The 17,068-nt window shown below is 37.4% G+C and overlaps 1 protein-coding gene and 2 non-coding genes across 11 annotated transcripts in view; all 3 read right to left on the bottom strand.

The window, feature by feature from the left end:
* Positions 1-17,068, bottom strand: part of NAP1L4 (nucleosome assembly protein 1 like 4) — a 34,580-nt gene that overhangs the window by 11,496 nt on the left and 6,016 nt on the right. For 4 of the 9 annotated variants that reach the window (XR_003398623.1, XR_003398624.1, XM_026850665.1 and 1 more), the window contains exons 1-12: positions 16,821-17,010; positions 15,464-15,499; positions 13,334-13,338; positions 13,271-13,302; positions 11,983-12,044; positions 10,387-10,486; positions 9,305-9,446; positions 9,114-9,200; positions 7,441-7,566; positions 6,622-6,693; positions 3,304-3,443; positions 576-721 (exon numbers count right to left, since the gene is read on the bottom strand). Coding sequence is in view for 7 of the 9 variants with exons in the window: in XM_026850665.1 (XP_026706466.1) it covers positions 576-721; positions 3,304-3,443; positions 6,622-6,693; positions 7,441-7,566; positions 9,114-9,200; positions 9,305-9,446; positions 10,387-10,486; positions 11,983-12,044; positions 13,271-13,302; positions 13,334-13,338; positions 15,464-15,499; positions 16,821-16,995 (1,123 nt within the window). In the remaining 2 variants the exon portion in view is untranslated. Of the gene's footprint in view, positions 1-575; positions 722-3,303; positions 3,444-6,621; positions 6,694-7,440; positions 7,567-9,113; positions 9,201-9,304; positions 9,447-10,386; positions 10,489-11,982; positions 12,045-13,270; positions 13,303-13,333; positions 13,339-14,922; positions 14,934-15,460; positions 15,500-16,820; positions 17,011-17,068 lie in introns of those variants that run through there. The other 5 variants (XM_026850664.1, XM_026850668.1, XM_026850667.1 and 2 more) reach the window with 5 other exon arrangements.
* LOC113481220 lies at positions 5,432-5,552 on the bottom strand. The gene has a single exon (XR_003398630.1). It is a non-coding gene; the product is annotated as a small nucleolar RNA SNORA54 (small nucleolar RNA).
* LOC113481216 lies at positions 8,768-8,895 on the bottom strand. The gene has a single exon (XR_003398626.1). It is a non-coding gene; the product is annotated as a small nucleolar RNA SNORA54 (small nucleolar RNA).

Genomic DNA, 17,068 nt, shown 5'->3' with positions numbered 1-17,068 from the left:
GGGGGGGGGTGGGGGGTGGGGGAGGCGAGCACGAGGTGGGAACAATGGGGGATAGGGAAATGTATCAAGGAGAAAATGTTTTTGTAATCCATTTAAGTTGTTTTAAATATGCGAGTACACATCTAACATTGGATAACTAGGAAAATTAGGAAGGTACATATGGAACATTAGGGATCACTAATTAAATCACAGAAGAAACACCTAACACCGAGGTTTAATATGCTATAAACTTGGCCAACACTGGCAGAGATTACTCCTCATGTTAAAAACCTCAAATTGATGCATGGAGCCATCCTGTGGTAAAACAAGTAAACTTCTTTTAAGAGATTCTACACGCGACTCTTTCCATACTATGAATCCTGTTTACACAGCACACCTAATGGCTACATTCTACAGAACAACATCTGAATGAAATTATCTGTTTGGATGGGCTAGTTTGTTATTTTTCTCTAGTACAAGGAAAGTATATGATGCAGCAGCATCAACAGTTTATAGGTTTAAGCTGCAGAAATACAAATACATAAATAAAACACAACGTATTTTAAGAATCCTAAATCTTGGATTTTCAAGCTTACCCTTTATTGGACTGAAGAAGTTAAAAAAAGAATCATTAGGTACTTGTTTAGTAATTGTCCGAACTGTGCCTCGACCCTTGTGTTTCTGTTTTTTCTTGATTGTTTTAACGGTAACATTTTTTCCTTTCTTCCAGTCAATAGTACACCTAAAGACAATACGTAAGAAACAGTATTTTAAACACAAGACATCAGTGAAAATAGGGAACTGAGCATGCGAGCAACAAACATTCAAGGCAAAGATGGCTTATCATTCTCTAGATAAAGGTAGTTTTACACAAGCTGGCAACTGAATCTGCTTGACAAGATGTCAACTAAATGCATCGCAGTGCTTGACACTATGTGTTTGCTGGACATATCAAGTATTTCCCTAAACGAAAAAGCTTGTCTTGGCAGAGTAATCACTGCCCCCACCCCACCCACGCTTTAATACCTTTGCCCCAACTACTGGAGTTTTGGGACCAAGGACACGATTAAGCTATTACAGAAAAATCTCAACTGTTGAGAAGTATAATTCCAATAGCTGGACCAGCAGAAAACAATACATTACATCCTCTCACTACAGGCCAAGGCAGTGTCCAGTTACCCTAAAATTAAATGCACAGAGTGGCTAGGGAGAGGCACGCTTCAGCTGTCCAAAGAGCAGTGCTCAGACTGACTTGGCAGACAAGTACAGTAAGCCAGAAAGAACTTACTTTGCAGTTCCTTTCTGCTGTTGTGCAAACTGACATTTATCTCAAAAGTCTTTCTCCATTCACCTATAGGTTTTACCCAAAATTGCGCATGGCAAAGAATAAGTGGTAGACACAGCTAGTTCTAACAGAAATAATGGTGCCACAGTAAGCCTTAAGTGCCTCAAAATATTTTGTCCTATAGATAAACAAAGTCAACTGTTTTATAGTTAACTTGTATAAAAAGTCACAGACCTGTTTTCCTGCTCTACTTAGTCTAGTATCTCCAACCTTCATCAAGAAACATGAACTGAAATCAAAGTTTTGACATATAAGCAATTTTAGAAAGGGATTCCTCTGCAGGACTTAAACATTTTGCTGTAATTAAAGCTTTCTTCAAAATGGACTTTCACTTGGGAACAACTTTCACTAAACATGCAAGTAGATGTTTTTGCCTTACTGCAGGTGATTAATACTCAATTCAAAAGCCAAAAAGTCTTGAGGTCATCTAGGGTGCCTTCAAGAAAGCAAGTATTTGACATCTTTTAAGTGTTAGTTTTAAATAAAAAAACCAAAAACACCCCCTCCCCCCAAAACAAACAAAACCCCCTAACCCCACTCCACAAAACCCCCCAAAATCCCTGTCATGGTTTAATCCTAGCCACCAGTTAGGCATTACACAGCCACTCAACTCACTCCTTCCCACTCCCAGTGGGATGGGAAGGAGAATTGGAAAAAGTAAAACTCATGACTTGAAATAAGAACAGTTTAGCAATGAAAGTAAAATAAAACATAACAACAGTAGTAGTAATGAAAAGGAATACAACAAAAACCAGAGAGAAATAAAACTCAAGAAAAGACAAGTGATGCACAAAGCAATTGCTCACCACTGAGCAGCCATCAGCCCATCCCAGCCAACTCCCCCCAGTTTCTATACTGAGTATGACATCCTGTGGTATGGAATAGCCCTTTGGCTAGTTGGGGTCAGCTGTCCTGGCTGTGCTCCCTCCCAAGTTACTGTGCACCTCTGTGCTGGCAGAGTATGGGGAACTGAGAAATCCTTAACTTAGGATAAGCTACTTGTGTGTTATCAACCTTATTCTTATGTTAAATACAAAACACACTAATCCAAAGCACTACCAGTTACTAGGAAGAGAATTAACTCTCAGATGAAACCAGGTCACACCTCACCCCCCACCCCACCCCAATTCAAAAAAGCCTTCCCACCAAAGCCAAAAAACACATCCTTGAACAGGGTGGGGGACAAAAAAAATGTATCAATCACAAACCAACAGAAAAAAAACACACCAAGAAAGCTAAAACAACGTACAAAAGCATTTTCCAGTTGTGTTAGCTCTGCTCTGGTATGACAATGAACCTCAGTTATAGAGCAGAGATCACTAATGGGAAGAGCAAGGGTTAGGTTAAACAGAACAATCTTTTATACAAAGAAAAACTCTAATGTGGTGTCCAACCCACTAGACTTCCATAGTAGAAATGGGAATTCACCTTTCCACAGTCAGTTTCTGAACACTTTGACAAAAAAATTGCTGTATTAGCCACAACTGTCAGAACCTAACTGCGTGTCCAGTGTTCCAGCCTCAAAACAGGCTGAAAGAACAATTCATACATACAGAAATTTCCTGCCAGATTCAGAAGTACTGCTGGAATAAAAATTGCTGGAGTTGAGCAAGAGTCCAAGAGAGTCTAAGGCTACTATCAGACTGAGAATGGGGGTCTATGAAATGTAATGACTAACATGAATTTACCCAGTTATCTGGAAATAAAAGACTTGTTACCTCATTAGCAATCTATTAAATTTGAGAGGTGGAAGATTTAAAATGCATACTATGTCAAAAATGTATCTGTATCTATTGTGTTTATTACTTCTGCACGCTGAAGCTAAGATCATCCATCAGCATCCCTACAAACACTCAGTTTTCAAGTCAGCAAAAGCTTTATTTTACCTGCATTCATCAGTATCACAGTAAGAGAGAACAGCATCTGAAAAATACGGACTCATACTTCAGAAGGTTTTTTGAATTTCAAGTTTTCCTTACCCCTCACAATCAACTATCTCAGGTCCTTCAAACGAAAAGGGATCCGTCTTGTCTGGCTCTGACTTCATCTTGTATGTTTTTGTCAGGACTGAATTAGAAAAGTAGTCATTGGGCCCAAAGTGGAACTCTAATGAGAAAGACTGGAGAAAAATTGCATTATAATTTTATGTTACCATTATTGTTTATCTTTGAAATAGTGCCTCAGCAGAATTACCATTAATCAAATTCTGAATACAAGGAAAAAAGAAAAAAAAAAAAGAAATTTGATGGCAAACATATCTTTCAAACTACAGCAGAAACAGGAAATTAGGAATGTAAACTAATTCTGAACGTGCAGGAAGATAGAACAATCGCGGCTAGTATTAACATGCAAATTATAACCAGGTAATTACAGCATTTTAAAGCAATCTGAGGAAGCTTCTGTGGTTTGGGGGGTGGCTTCAGCTAAGGCAAATCTCTGGCAGACATGCTCAGGTGAAGAGTTACAAACGTTGCTTATTGTGGTGCTGTGCTCTCCCCACTCCCCAATCTGGGCCACATTTCCTACAACCCTGTTCACATGATAACCACCAGTGGTGATCGTAATGGACGTGTGGACTGGGGAGAGACAGGTAACAATGCAGCAGCCAAGGGCTAATTTGAACAACGCACCCACCTAACGACAGTGCTGGTCAGTGTCTGACTCCAGCCAAATTTGGAAGAAACTAACATCTGTAGGCAGTATGTGAATATGACTGTAAGTCAATTATCTTACTCCAGAAATAGTTTTCAGCCCAGGGCCCACTGAGCTCTCCTGCATGGCAGCGGGCAGCACACCAAGATCTCCCCTTGAGCAAGAACACCTTTCAAGGTTACTCCTCAAAGTCGAGAGAGTCCTTGTCCACAACAGATTCTCAGTAAGCGATTAATAGCATGCTAAACTTTGAAATCCTAACTAAATTATATAAAGGATTGATTGTGCACATATAATCCTTTAGATATGAACTGTTGACCTGATCTGGGCCTAGGTCTGGATCCAGCCACACCTAGACTCCCCCCTGCAAAGGGGTTTAGAACACAAGGTCCTTCCTGAACCTCAAGACACCACAAGGAAGGCTCCCCGACAGCTTTATCTGTCCTCTATGCAGTAAATCAAGCATACCTTGCTACTGAATCTCGTTAAACCACTGTTGCATTTACTATCAAACTTTGTTATATTGTTGTTTCATATCAATAAACACGCTGCTGCTTCTCTCTTATGAGTGAAGTGCATCACTCCAGCTGGAACTCTTATCCACTACCAGTGACTAACACTTGTACCCAAACAGGCCATCACTGGGGTTATAAATAGGTAACCAGTGCACTACTTAGCATGCAGGATCCCAAGAACTAGCAAGCCAAAAATACCTGCAGAGACTGCATTTCATTCTATACTTGCTAATGAGGAGACAATAAGAAGCAGCTTCAAGTTTCACATCCTATCTGAAGTAGTGTAATACCCTTTCCAGTAGTCTTTATTTGGACATCTACACCTTTGACATCAGCTTACCTTTGTAGCATGTATTTCTAGACTTTCCCTGTAGTATGAGATGTTCTCATGAAGTTCAAAAAAGGGAACTTCCTTACTTTAAGCTACTTAAGTTATACCCAGATAAAACATCCAGGTCTGAATATGCTAGCTAAGGATCCTGATGTCCCAACAGATATCTAAGTAGAAATTATATTTATTAACTTATGCAAAGTTGATTCATATAATTATAAATAAAGTAGTAAGGGAATTGTTTATGTTTCATGCAGATAAAAGTGTGGAGAGATATATATATACACACACATATATATACACACACACACGCTATAGCAAACAGAACTTTGAAGCACCATTACTGTAGCCAGGTAATCTACTTCTGGAAAAGGACTAACTACAGTTGATCACTTTAGGTCAATGGTAAATCAGAAAATTCCTAACTATCACGTATTTTAGCAGCAAAACTAAATCCCCGGTGGAATTAGTGTATTTATTACACACTGGTTATACAAACAGTACAAAGCTACCACTGCTGCACCAATTTTCAACAGCCAGAGAATTTCAGACAAGCCAGTCACACACAACTGGGTAACAGGTTTCACTCAAGTAGTTAGGAATGCTTTCTTTTGTCTCCAAATACAGAAGGGACATGGAATTTGTCAGCCTTCCATTACTGGATTTCATGTAGCACTGGAATGGAACCTATTCACAGAAATATGCTGTCAAGAGGTTACGAACAGTGCGAGACAAGATAAATGCACTGATATTTTAAGAGCAGTTCTTCATCTTAAAGTACTGTAAAACAAAGCTGAACCAGAACACAGAAATGCTGTAGGCAAAAACTATTCCCAAACCATCTAAAGGCCACCAAATAGATATGATTCAAGGTAAAACCCACCAACTTCTTTGAATACTTTACTTTGTATTTAAACAATTCATTTTCTTCATAAAAATTCATAACCTCTCCTTCAGGAACTTAATTCCCAATTTTTCTCTGTCTGTACTGCCTATTATCAGCTCAAGTGTCTTGATACTAACAGGAGAAAGACAATAAGGACTTAAAAAAAATGTCTCAGCTGTTATTAACCTTTAAAAGGTATTTTAAAAAAGTCATTCCATCTTTCTTAGGTGAATCTTACATTTATTTTAGACTTTGTCAGAAGACTACAACTCTTTAAGACAAAACCCCACCAAACATTAAGGAAAAAGCCACAAGGACAATGTTTAAAGAAAGGATGTTTAAGCTCAAATCCCTCCCTTCTCCCTGCCTCTCCCTCAAGAGGAGTTTTAAGGAGTATGTATAGACTGCATGAATTGAATAAGCAACAGAACAACTTCAAACACAGAATCCCTTTTTGTACACTGAACTTAAGAAAATTTCGAAATAAATGGCAAAGTTGTGCTTTAAAAATTACTCATTAAATACACTTTTAGAAGACCATCTAATATATTTTTATATCTTTTCCATTAGGCCAAGTATCCATCATGGTTATTTTTGATTAGTATTACTAAGTCACATCTCTTCTTTAGATGACATATTCAATATAGTAAATAGCACCCAGAATTTTTTCCACAATTCCTTTTCAAACCAAAATCAGCCATGTAACTTTATTAGCAAGAGTAGATAATTTGGAATTTGAGAAAGGGGAGAAAAAAAGGTGAGAACTATACAAAAACAAGTCAGAATTTCAGTCTAGAAACTACAAAGATGTCAGAGGTGTCCGGGCTAAGGATGAAAGAACAAGGGGTCAAGAAAGCTGAAGACAAATCTTTAAAAAGGCAACACATGAAGGTGTTAGCCACAGAAAACTCACCATAGGCTGTCCGGGTTCAGAAAACTTAACTTTAATATCCTGCAGGTGTTTCAAGATTGGTTCATCATATTCCTAATAAAAAAAATAAATTCCTATTCAGCAGGCAATATTTAGAAGAACAAAATTTTAACCTAGCTTGCTTGTTCAACCTATTAAGAAAAAACCAAACCTTGTAATTATTCAACAATTTCTGCTAAAGTTCAGATTTGGATCCAAATTTCTTAATCGGATTTGCAAAAACCACATGCCAAATTCTCAATCATTAGGCCTCATCTTCAGTTAATAAAGCTGCTACTATGCTAGGCTGTATGAACATTACTGAAAATAAAATTACTTCACTCAGGGTATTTATTGCTGGTGAGATTCACAGAAAGATACACTTCAGGGAATTCCTCCTTAACAGCATTACAAACAATTAATACAACTGAGGACAAAACTACATAAGCTGTTTAACACAAATTCAACCAATCCATGGGTATGCTGATAATATCTTTGCAAAAATAATCCCCTGATGGACTAAATTAACAAAACTACAGGGAAACAGCTGCTGTTAGCACCAGAGACTTGCATTTTAGTACCTACAAATGTTGCTACAAGCTAATTTCTCAAACAATGCACACAGTGTTTAGCAGTTTGGGTCAGCTGTTCTGCTTGTCCATCATTAGCCTTTCAAGCACCTTTGTGAATCATATTAAGGATTCTGAAAATTCAGAGATTTGGTCTTCACATACATTCCACAAGCACTCACTATTGATTGAAAAAAAGTAGCAGTTCATTAAACACATGACAAAAGTTATTCTTTTCAGAGGAGAAACTTACTTGTACTAATTCACTTAGCATATCTACATTCCTAAAGATAGTAAACCAGAAGTCTGGAATTCCTTTGACATTTGTCTCTTCTGCTTCTGCTTTTTCTTCTATTACCACTACATTTTTCAGGTCTCCCTGTGAAACAAGTACAAAAACATTTAAGAAACTAAATTGTGACTTCTTAATATATTTAATAAACAGAAGATGTACAAAACATTTGCTATCTTTGAAGCTGTGTTTAAGGAACATTTTAAATTTACAGTTTTTTCTCTGTAAATGAAGTTGAAACACATGGTTTACTTACACAACTAAGCATATATGCATTTAATTCAGATTTACTTTCAACAGATTTGTAATCCTTCTGTTCAAAGAGTGAAGAAGACGAAGTGACAGTTTCACTGACTTGACAAACAATTAAAACACACTTCTATCTTTCCACAATCAGAAATACATTTCTATTTTTCTACTCATCTCATTCCTGTAGCTTCACGTGCCATATGCAGTGTTTCATCTAAAGATTTAAGATTTAATTTTGCCCTCTAAAATAGTTTTAACTTCCCAATTTTGCAAAATACTTGGTAAAGCTGGTTTTCATGACTATTTTTCATTATTACACTGTCTTCAATTATTAATCTTTTGTGATACACAAATCCCTGTATATAACTGATGTCAAATGTTCTAAAAAAGAACAACGATTAGGTCATTTCTCCATCTCAAAAAACCAGGAAATGCGCAGTCCGAATTAATTGCATTGCATCTTTCCTTTTACACCACTAGGTAGCAGCAAATATGTAAGATCATCTGAACAGCAGCAGCTACTGGGGTTATGACTAGCCAAGAACACGAAGCTGCAGTTTACTAGCCATCTAGACATACTTCTGATCTTGTAATTGCAAGGAACATGGCCTGTCAATGCTGCATTTGCACAAAGGCTAAAAAACCTTTTTTGCTTATGCATAATGGAGTACTGTGTCATGCTAAATCTCATGAGATCAGTAAAAACAAAACCAATTCTTTGTATACAGAACACTGTCCAAAGGAAACTGAAGGAAAATGGGCCAAGGAAAAACAGCAAGGAAAACCTGACAGAATGGCAAACACAGCATTGTTAAGTAGGTCACTTCTCTGAGAAAAAGCCATCCAGCCATGAGTATACATCTTCAAACATGATGATAGGAGAGAAAAAGGCAGCCTACAGATTATATTATCCCTCCTAAATCTAGATAGCTCCTACTCAACAGACAAGTAGGAATCCACTAGCCAGCACACATTAGGTCGATCCCATTTTATGACTAGGTGACATGTGTCTAATCTATATTTATGGAAATCAAGCTAATTATGTCCCCCAAAATAAAGGGGACAGGCAGATAAACAGCCAGCCTTCTATTACCTTGGGGTATCATGTAGCACTGGAATGGAACCCATTATCAGAAACAAACTGTTAACAGGTTACGAACAGTGCAAACAAAAGCAACTTTTCAATTCACTCAAGTTACAATCTTGAAAAAGGGCTAAACTAGAAGTCTGAAAGCTTTCACTGGACATAACTGTATTCACCATAAGAGCACATTACTGATAAAAACTTTATTTCCAAAAGATAAGTCTTTTAATAGAAAACACTGTACAGGAATTAATTCTGACTACCCTACCTATCTGTAGTTGATTACCCAGCTTGTACTCACAGCTAGTTTTTCTTCTTCCTCATTTTCACTGTGCCACTCTGACTCCGCATCTGTGGGTTCAGCTTCCCCATTAATAAACTCTCTTCTCTGTTAGAAAAAAAATCAATAATGTAATTGAAGAAGTAAAATTACATATATGCAAACAGAACTGACTCAGAAGGAGACAAAGACTGTATACATAGTCCTCCCACCTTATCAAAGAGGGGTTGATAGAGTGCTGCATATTTCCTCTCTAAATCATGTACTTCTTCATAGAATTTAGCTTCTATATGGGCACATTTCACCTGGAGCTGCTTCAAGGCATCAATTCTTCTTTTTACTGCTTTTGGTAAACTAAAAACCAAACAAATCTTTAAGGTTAAAAGCTAGTTGCCTCAGCATTATTTAACTTATCACTGTGAAATAGGCTGCTTATAACTAAGTACAATTTTTAAATTATGTCAAATTATGTTTACATTATGTCAAACATACATATTTCTTCAAAACCTATTTCAAAAAGTTGAAAGAATCCTCTCCTACCCAAGCTGGTCTCAAAGGTGTTATCGTCTGTTCCATTCCCTGGAGTCACCACCCTCCCCATGTAGTTCAGAGATCTGAAATTAATATCTTTGTTTACACCTGAACTTTGAGACCAGAGTTGTGCTGATCCATCTATGAAAAATAAGAACTGTTCATTCTACAGAGGAAAGTTTTAATTCATGGGTCATACTCAGAAAAGTACACATTACCCATCCATACCTTAAGTTATAAAGCATTTATATATAGACACATAAAAAGAATTTTTTATAGATTTTTTTTAAATGTGTCTACCAGCTATTCCCAGTCAAGAAATAAAAGCACAACTATCTACTAAAGGCAAAATTTTAAAGTTTAAGTCCATTCTACAGTTAATACAAAACTAAGCTTCAAACTAGGGATTTACAGGTCCTAAACTTTCCACTACATCCCAGACAGCGATCTTACAGAAATTATCAGTCAATGGAGCGCGCACCCTGACAGAGTAAGGGTCACAGAAGGAAACAGTGGGGTAGAGGAGTTATTGCTAACCTAAATAATAATAGCCGAGGAAAATACTGAACTGGACAAAATTTTGTTTGCAATTTTGTATAAGTAAACCAAAATTTGACCCTTCCAGACACAGGCCACTATGAATTATGAAGTCAAACCATTTTTCTTAATGAATAATTCGTTCTAATTTCCACCTTAATTATACATTAATAACATTTTATTATGTTTTCAGTCTTTCAAGAATTTTATTATGCCCAGTACTTACGTTTCAATGTAACTTGAAGGAGTAAGCGCTGCGTTGTCAAGACGTTCCTGTAGAGCTGCCAGGACCTGTGGATTTTGCATCACTTGGTCTGCTAGCTTTTCTATGAAGACAGAAAACCACTTTTAAAATTAATTTGAATATATTTATAGTGCTTTTGTCATACTATGGGTCTTACAACAGTCACAGTAGAAATACTCACTATATTCCAGATCCAAATAGCACCACTACAGTTAACTAATAACTCAAGTAAGATTACTTCAACATCAGATTTCAGAAAGATAAAACTGGATGATAGAAAATGCTCCTTTTGCTTTGCAAATATATCAAATCTTTGCTTTGGAAGCTAACAGTAGACTGATGACATAAGCAAATTCCCTGTCTTCCCTGTTATGTAAGAAAGTGCAAAGTAGGAGCTTCTCTACCCTCCATCTATAGTAGCTGTAGCTTATCAGCTGCATATAAATTTGCAAGAGAACCACTTAATTATACAAAGACATTTGTAAGTGTTTTCCAGTTAGTCTGACTCGTGAAAAAAGATGATGAAAACTGTGCACTCTACAACAGAGGAGCATAGCACTATGACCATTTCCTTAACAACTACTAATTTTTTTACATCGATACTTCTACAATCTGCAAGACTCCTCAAACAGTCATCACAACAGTTCACAGAAGACTATTTTTATAGGAGGTTAGCTCTAAAAAGCTTCTGGTTAGGAGTTAAAAATCCTTGCTAATAAATGCACAGGTGTTCATAGTGGGAAGTCATTTGCTTTTCAAATCTTTCCATTCTTTCTCATTGCTCTTCTCCTCAGACATTAAAACACATTAACTGCATAGCACACACTAACTTGATGAAGCTTTTATATAGGCAGGTTTGCTTGTTGGGTTTTGTTGTTTGTTTGGGGGTGATGGTTGTTTTTTCTTAATCCAACATGACTGTGAGAAGTTTCTATGTGATTTCCAATTGCCAGTCACAAAGGCTTTCTTAAAAAAAGTGAGACCTAAAGAACATTTAGTGACCACATATGTGAGACGTATTTCACTATAACTTACAAATTTGAGCATTCAGGTTAATAACAATGGCCCTGTGGCTCTTCTGCACATAGAAGCACTAATTTGAAAAGCATTATTCAGCAGTTATCTGTAGACCTTCCAAACAAATAATAAAATCCTCAAGAGAACATATTATAAAGATGGATCTTCCTACAAAGAAGATAGCAAAGAACCAGCATACATGCTCACTTTAATAACTATGCTGAAAAAGACAGCATGTTTTTAAAAGCTAGTCTATACAGGCCTTATTGCAAGTGTCTAGTGGGTTAGTTCACGCAATAGTGAATTATCTAGTCACACTATATACAAAATACTACGTTGCAAATATACTATGTTACAAAAATATAGCCTTTATTTTGCTCTTGGCTTGCAGTAAATACAGAAAACATCAGAAAGCGAACAGCCTAGAAACCACTGCTTTGCTTTCAATAGCGAACACATCTTTAGTTTTGACTGTAAAGGTTTTGGAACTGTAGATAAAGAAGCTTCAATATACAAGGCTTATTCTACCTTTGTAATATGTTACTTACTACTATGTATTACCTTTTTTGTCACTTGCATTTTTAGCGGCCTCCACAGAATCTGAAGCAGTATCTTCTGTTTTACTAAAAGAATTAAAAATGTAACATATTGAAAAGGCATCACTTTATAAAAATCTTAATATTTAAGAACAAAAGTATTCTGAATTTTCAGTGTTTACTACAGGACAAGTTTTATAAACAAGGATGCCACTAGAAGACAAGTCTTCAAGCTTTTCAAAACTTAAAAGTTTGAATATGAAACTAGCTTTCCTAAGACAAACAGGATGCAAAGGAAAGGCAAAACCACACAGACACAAACAAAACCCACAACAAAACAAAATACATAAACCCCAAACAAAAACTACTGACAGATAAATTCATCTCAGTAAGTGCACGGCTGGCCTTTTATCTGCACTGGTCACTCTGGATAGAAAACTGTTATTACTCACAAGGGAAAAATCAAGACACCCTTTTAGTGTTAAGTAATAAATAAAAACAAAGGATATAGGTAAGAAAGATAAACAAGGGAACAAAGCTCTTTGTTTTGAATTTCTCTATCAAGTTCTTACATTCACTTCTATTCTAAAAAGAGATGCCCCTGTCCTCCCCACCTCCCTGCTGCAATGCCTTCCATCACACTGTGCTAGAGAAAGAGAGGGCTCAGAATGAGTCAACAGCCAGCAGGCATTCCCTGTGTTCCCTCCTAGTTTACAGGTTGCAAAATACAGACTGGATATTGCTGAAATTAACCCCAACTCCAACACAAAAGGAGAAGAGATACCACATATGCAAATGGAATTATTAGTTACTGGACAGACCTGCTTATCCAGTTTACCCTAGTGCACTGCATGGCTCAGAAGACCAGCATCACCTACGTATTTACGCCAGTTTAACAACACTGTCAAAAAAAAACTATAAAAACTAGAAAATAAAACAGTGCCTTTTGCATGCTTAAATCATACAGATCAGAGAAAAGCTGATGATCAGTGTTGTCTTCAAGTCCTCAGTGCATTTAAATATGAACCCTGAAAACTGAATCAAGACAACACAAATTATGTTAATCCAAGAACAGAGTAATTCTGTATGCAATACACTACAATCTCAGTTTCTCCTGTACCAAATGAGGGCTTTGTCCCTGCTGTAAGAAAACACAATCCAGTTGGAGAAAATATTAGCATTTTGTTCTTATCCAAGTGTGGTAATCTGTTCTTCAAAGGTAAAAAAAAAAAAAAATCTCCCACAGAAGACCACATATACAGTTAGCTCTTACTGCTTTGATTTAATTTCAAGAAAACAGTCGTTCAACATACCTGTTATCTGCCATCTGTGTGCCTGTATCCACCTGCAAGTTGAAATACAGTGTTTAAAAATACTTTAATGATAATCTGTTTACCTCAACAGAAAATGAAAACAGGTCACTCTTTAAAAACTCAATATAAATTAACAGCTGCTGGTTTTGCTGAGAAATTCATCATGCATAATCACTTACACTAAAGTGAATAGCTACCATAATACCCAATCCAAACTGGAACTTGCTCATAGTTTTTAAACAGTCTGTTAAGTGCTTTCATTTAACCCTTTGAAACTTTTTTTTTTGGTTAAGTATTCCAGACGCTAATTCATTTCTATCAGATCATAAGTCTTCAGTTTGAAGACAAGTGTCAGTTTCCTAGACTAATCAAAAAATCAAGCCAAAGAAGATACAAATATATTATTTTCTAAGTCCTTGACAGTATCACAGTAAATAATGAATGTTTAATCTCCGCATATACTATATTACTATGCCTGATCTGAAAACAATGAAGCTTCAAATGAATTACAACTTCAGAATGACTTTTTTCTTATGTCACCTGAGCAGAAAAATACGCCTCACTTGCAGCTATTCACAGAGATAGCCCTGATTAGAGAGGCTTCTGCTGCACTACGCTGAATGACAACCTGAAACTGCTTCTAGATAAACAGAAGCAAAACACTTAAGGAAAGAAAATCATTTATCAAGAAAAGGGTTTTTGACAGCAGCTATGAAGGCAGAATCCCCTATATAAAGATTTGCCTTGAATTTATTTATCAGGAGTGAGAAAACAAAAGTGCAAACATAGAAGTTGAAGTCTTGGTATTAGCAATGATCAGAACCGAGTTTAGCACAGCTACCCCAGCCCCCAAGATCTAAATTAGCTCTCCCAAGAAACCAGAGGGAGCCAGATGGCCTAACTTATTTTGCTGTTATTTCTTTACTGGGGTGAAATACCTAAGCCTGTGTATCTATCGTAGTCACACAGGTTGGCTCCCCCTCCCCATTCTAAACAGTTAATCACAAACCCAAGTAAACTCTACATATCAAACAGAAGAATAAGGTGCTATTTTCCCCTATCAAGCTTTCAAGAAAGCAGATGTTAGTCTGCAAGTCAAATTTAGAATAAAAAGTACCTTACAGCACTCATGAGAGTCGACAGGTCTGATTTCTTAAGATTCTTTAAGAGCCAACGGGCTGGTCTTTAGCCCAGCTTCCAATACAGGACTACCACAGAACCACCTAAGCACTAATGACATTTTGACTGGCAGCCAGAGCAGGGGGCCCAGAGATCGCATATGCTCTACCATCCAAAAAGTGCCAATTCCTGCTCTAAGCTAGAAAAGCAACACTTTTCACAACCACTTTACATGGAGTTGAACAGCTTTGTTTATTTAAAAAAGTACTAACAGTATATTTAGATTATTCCACAGGAGGTAAAGTTCCTTAACATCTACCAAAAAAGCAGGTGAGTGCACCCTATAGATTAAGTCCAGGAACAAACAAAAGGGGCTTCTGGTAGACTAAGTGTGTTTAAGCAACCCAAGCATATTTATTTGCAAACACTTATTCTTGCCTTAAATATAACAAGAGAAAGTAGCAATGCCAACAATCCTAGAGCAAAACAGAAGAATTTTACTATCTTACAGCTGAAGAAATAAAGGATCATACATGAGTCTGTCCTTCCATAGCAGACAGAGGGCAGAAAAAAAGAGATATGATTAAAAAGGTAAGACATAACAAATTGACCTAATATCAGAGTTCAGCCAACAAGTTATATGATCCTAGTAACCATTAAAGGAAGCAATAGTAAGCAAATAAAAACGCAGACTCGCATTACTTAAAAATTAGCCTCGGAGACTTGTCTCTTCCAACCTAGGCCCAATGACAGAGATAATGGAAAAAACCCGCTCCACATACAAATTCTTTTGCTCAGTTGTTTGTGCTGTATTTCCTGCAGGGAACTACTTCTTAATACTGCTGAGAGAAGGCAAGATTCTCATTCCATCCTCATTCATGTTTGGAAAACATGGAATAAAGTTCCCACAACCTAAGTAATTTTAAAAAGCAGTTGAATTAATCTGCCTTGGAACAGGCATGAATCTTGCATGTTCTGACAGAAGTCATTCACCTAAGTAACAAGAAACAGCAACAAAAGAGAGGGAAAAAAAAAAAAAAAGAGACACCATTCCCTGGTGCAAACACATACTTCGTCTTGTTTCGCTCCTCAAAGCTGTTCCTTCAGCAACTAAAAAGTAAAAAGTGTATCAATAAATAATCAGAAGCAACTTTCTTACAAAACAGCTTGTGATTCCCAGTTACATTACAGCTGTCTTCCAAGGACTTTACTATCAGAGTCTTAGTAACAAAACTGTTCAGTAAAAGCTGGTGGGGGCAGGGGAGGGGAGAGCAAGGTGATTTTAGACAGACAAAAGTTAAAAAATGCACACCTAGTTGAAAAAGTACAGCAAAAAAGCACTGAGCCTTCACATTTATTGCCTTAGTTATTTCCAAGCAAGTGAGCTCAGTTTACAGACAATCAAGACATGAAAAAGCTATCAGAACTCCAAGAAAATAATAGTGTAAGGTACTGTCATTATTGCTACCATTGCCAGTAAGAGGCCAAATTTCTATCTTATCTCTTCTGGACAGTTCACTGTTTTCAAATGACTAAGGCAGACATGAAGCTTTTGGGCAAGAACACTTACATCAACCACTTGTCCCACAAAGCAGGCTGCTGCAATTTGTCTACCACAAATGTCACATGCCATTAGTCACTTGAAACAGCAGGAAACTGTAAACTTGATGAACGCTAAGTAAAAGTTCATTATAAGGACAAGTAACATCCTGAAGGATGCAACTTTAAAGGAAAAGTCTGTATTTAATGGCAAAACCTATTCATAAGTAGAAGTGTACACAGAATAAATTTTCTCTGCTAAAAAAGCCAATGTTTTGTTGCTGTACAAACCTTCTAAACACAACTAGAATATGTAACAGGAAACTAATGGACTCCCAGGAAGACTTCTACCCACAATTGTTACTGGTATTTGTAACTACAACAAATCAGAAGGGAAAGCTGTGACTTCTGTTTTAGAGCTGCTGGGATGCAACCCTGTGGGAAGCCACAAACGTAACAGTCTGACACTTTTTGTAAGGAAAATTAGAAGCAATAATGAAAAAATACTCCAGAGGAAGAAAGTCGTTAACCTGTTCCACAAGCCCTGAACGTTAGCAATACTTAACCTTGAAAGTTTTCTTGAGGGAACACTATTTTGGTTAGAGGCAACTTTATAAAAATTTGCCTAGTGGTTCTGGCTTCGCCTATAACTTAGATACTTGCTTCTCTACCTTTTTATTTTGAAGCCTCGTTAGCAGATGTTACAGGGACAGAATCAGACAAATCCTACAAACTCCAGTATCACAATCTGTAAACAGCAGAGAAAATTTTCAACAGGCCCTCACTTGGAAGACAAGGACCTCGAAATGAAAAACTAAGCCCCCAAAATCCCACACCACGCTGAGGGAGCACAAGATTGTGGATGAGGTCAAACGAAAGAATCACGCCTAACCTAAGCGTCTAAGGGTTTGACTCAACCCGAGCACCGCGGGGTGAGAAAGACGGAGAAACTGTTCACCACAAACAACAGCCCTCCCACCCCCTTCCTCCCCCACTTCCCTCGGGAGGGCGGGGGAAGGGAGGGCTCGCCGCCAGGCTCCGCGGGGCGGGCGAGAGCGGCCATACATGTGGCCGGAACCGCTCCGTCCCCCTCCGCCAGACTCAGAGCGACACAGACTCCCTCTTCTCTCAGTCCAAACT

Source organism: Athene cunicularia, assembly GCF_003259725.1.
Source record: "Athene cunicularia isolate RWA chromosome 5 unlocalized genomic scaffold, athCun1 chr5_part2, whole genome shotgun sequence".
Taxonomy (NCBI): domain Eukaryota; kingdom Metazoa; phylum Chordata; class Aves; order Strigiformes; family Strigidae; genus Athene; species Athene cunicularia.
Note: the sequence above shows the minus strand (reverse complement) of the source record. Positions and strands in the feature narration are given on the sequence as shown.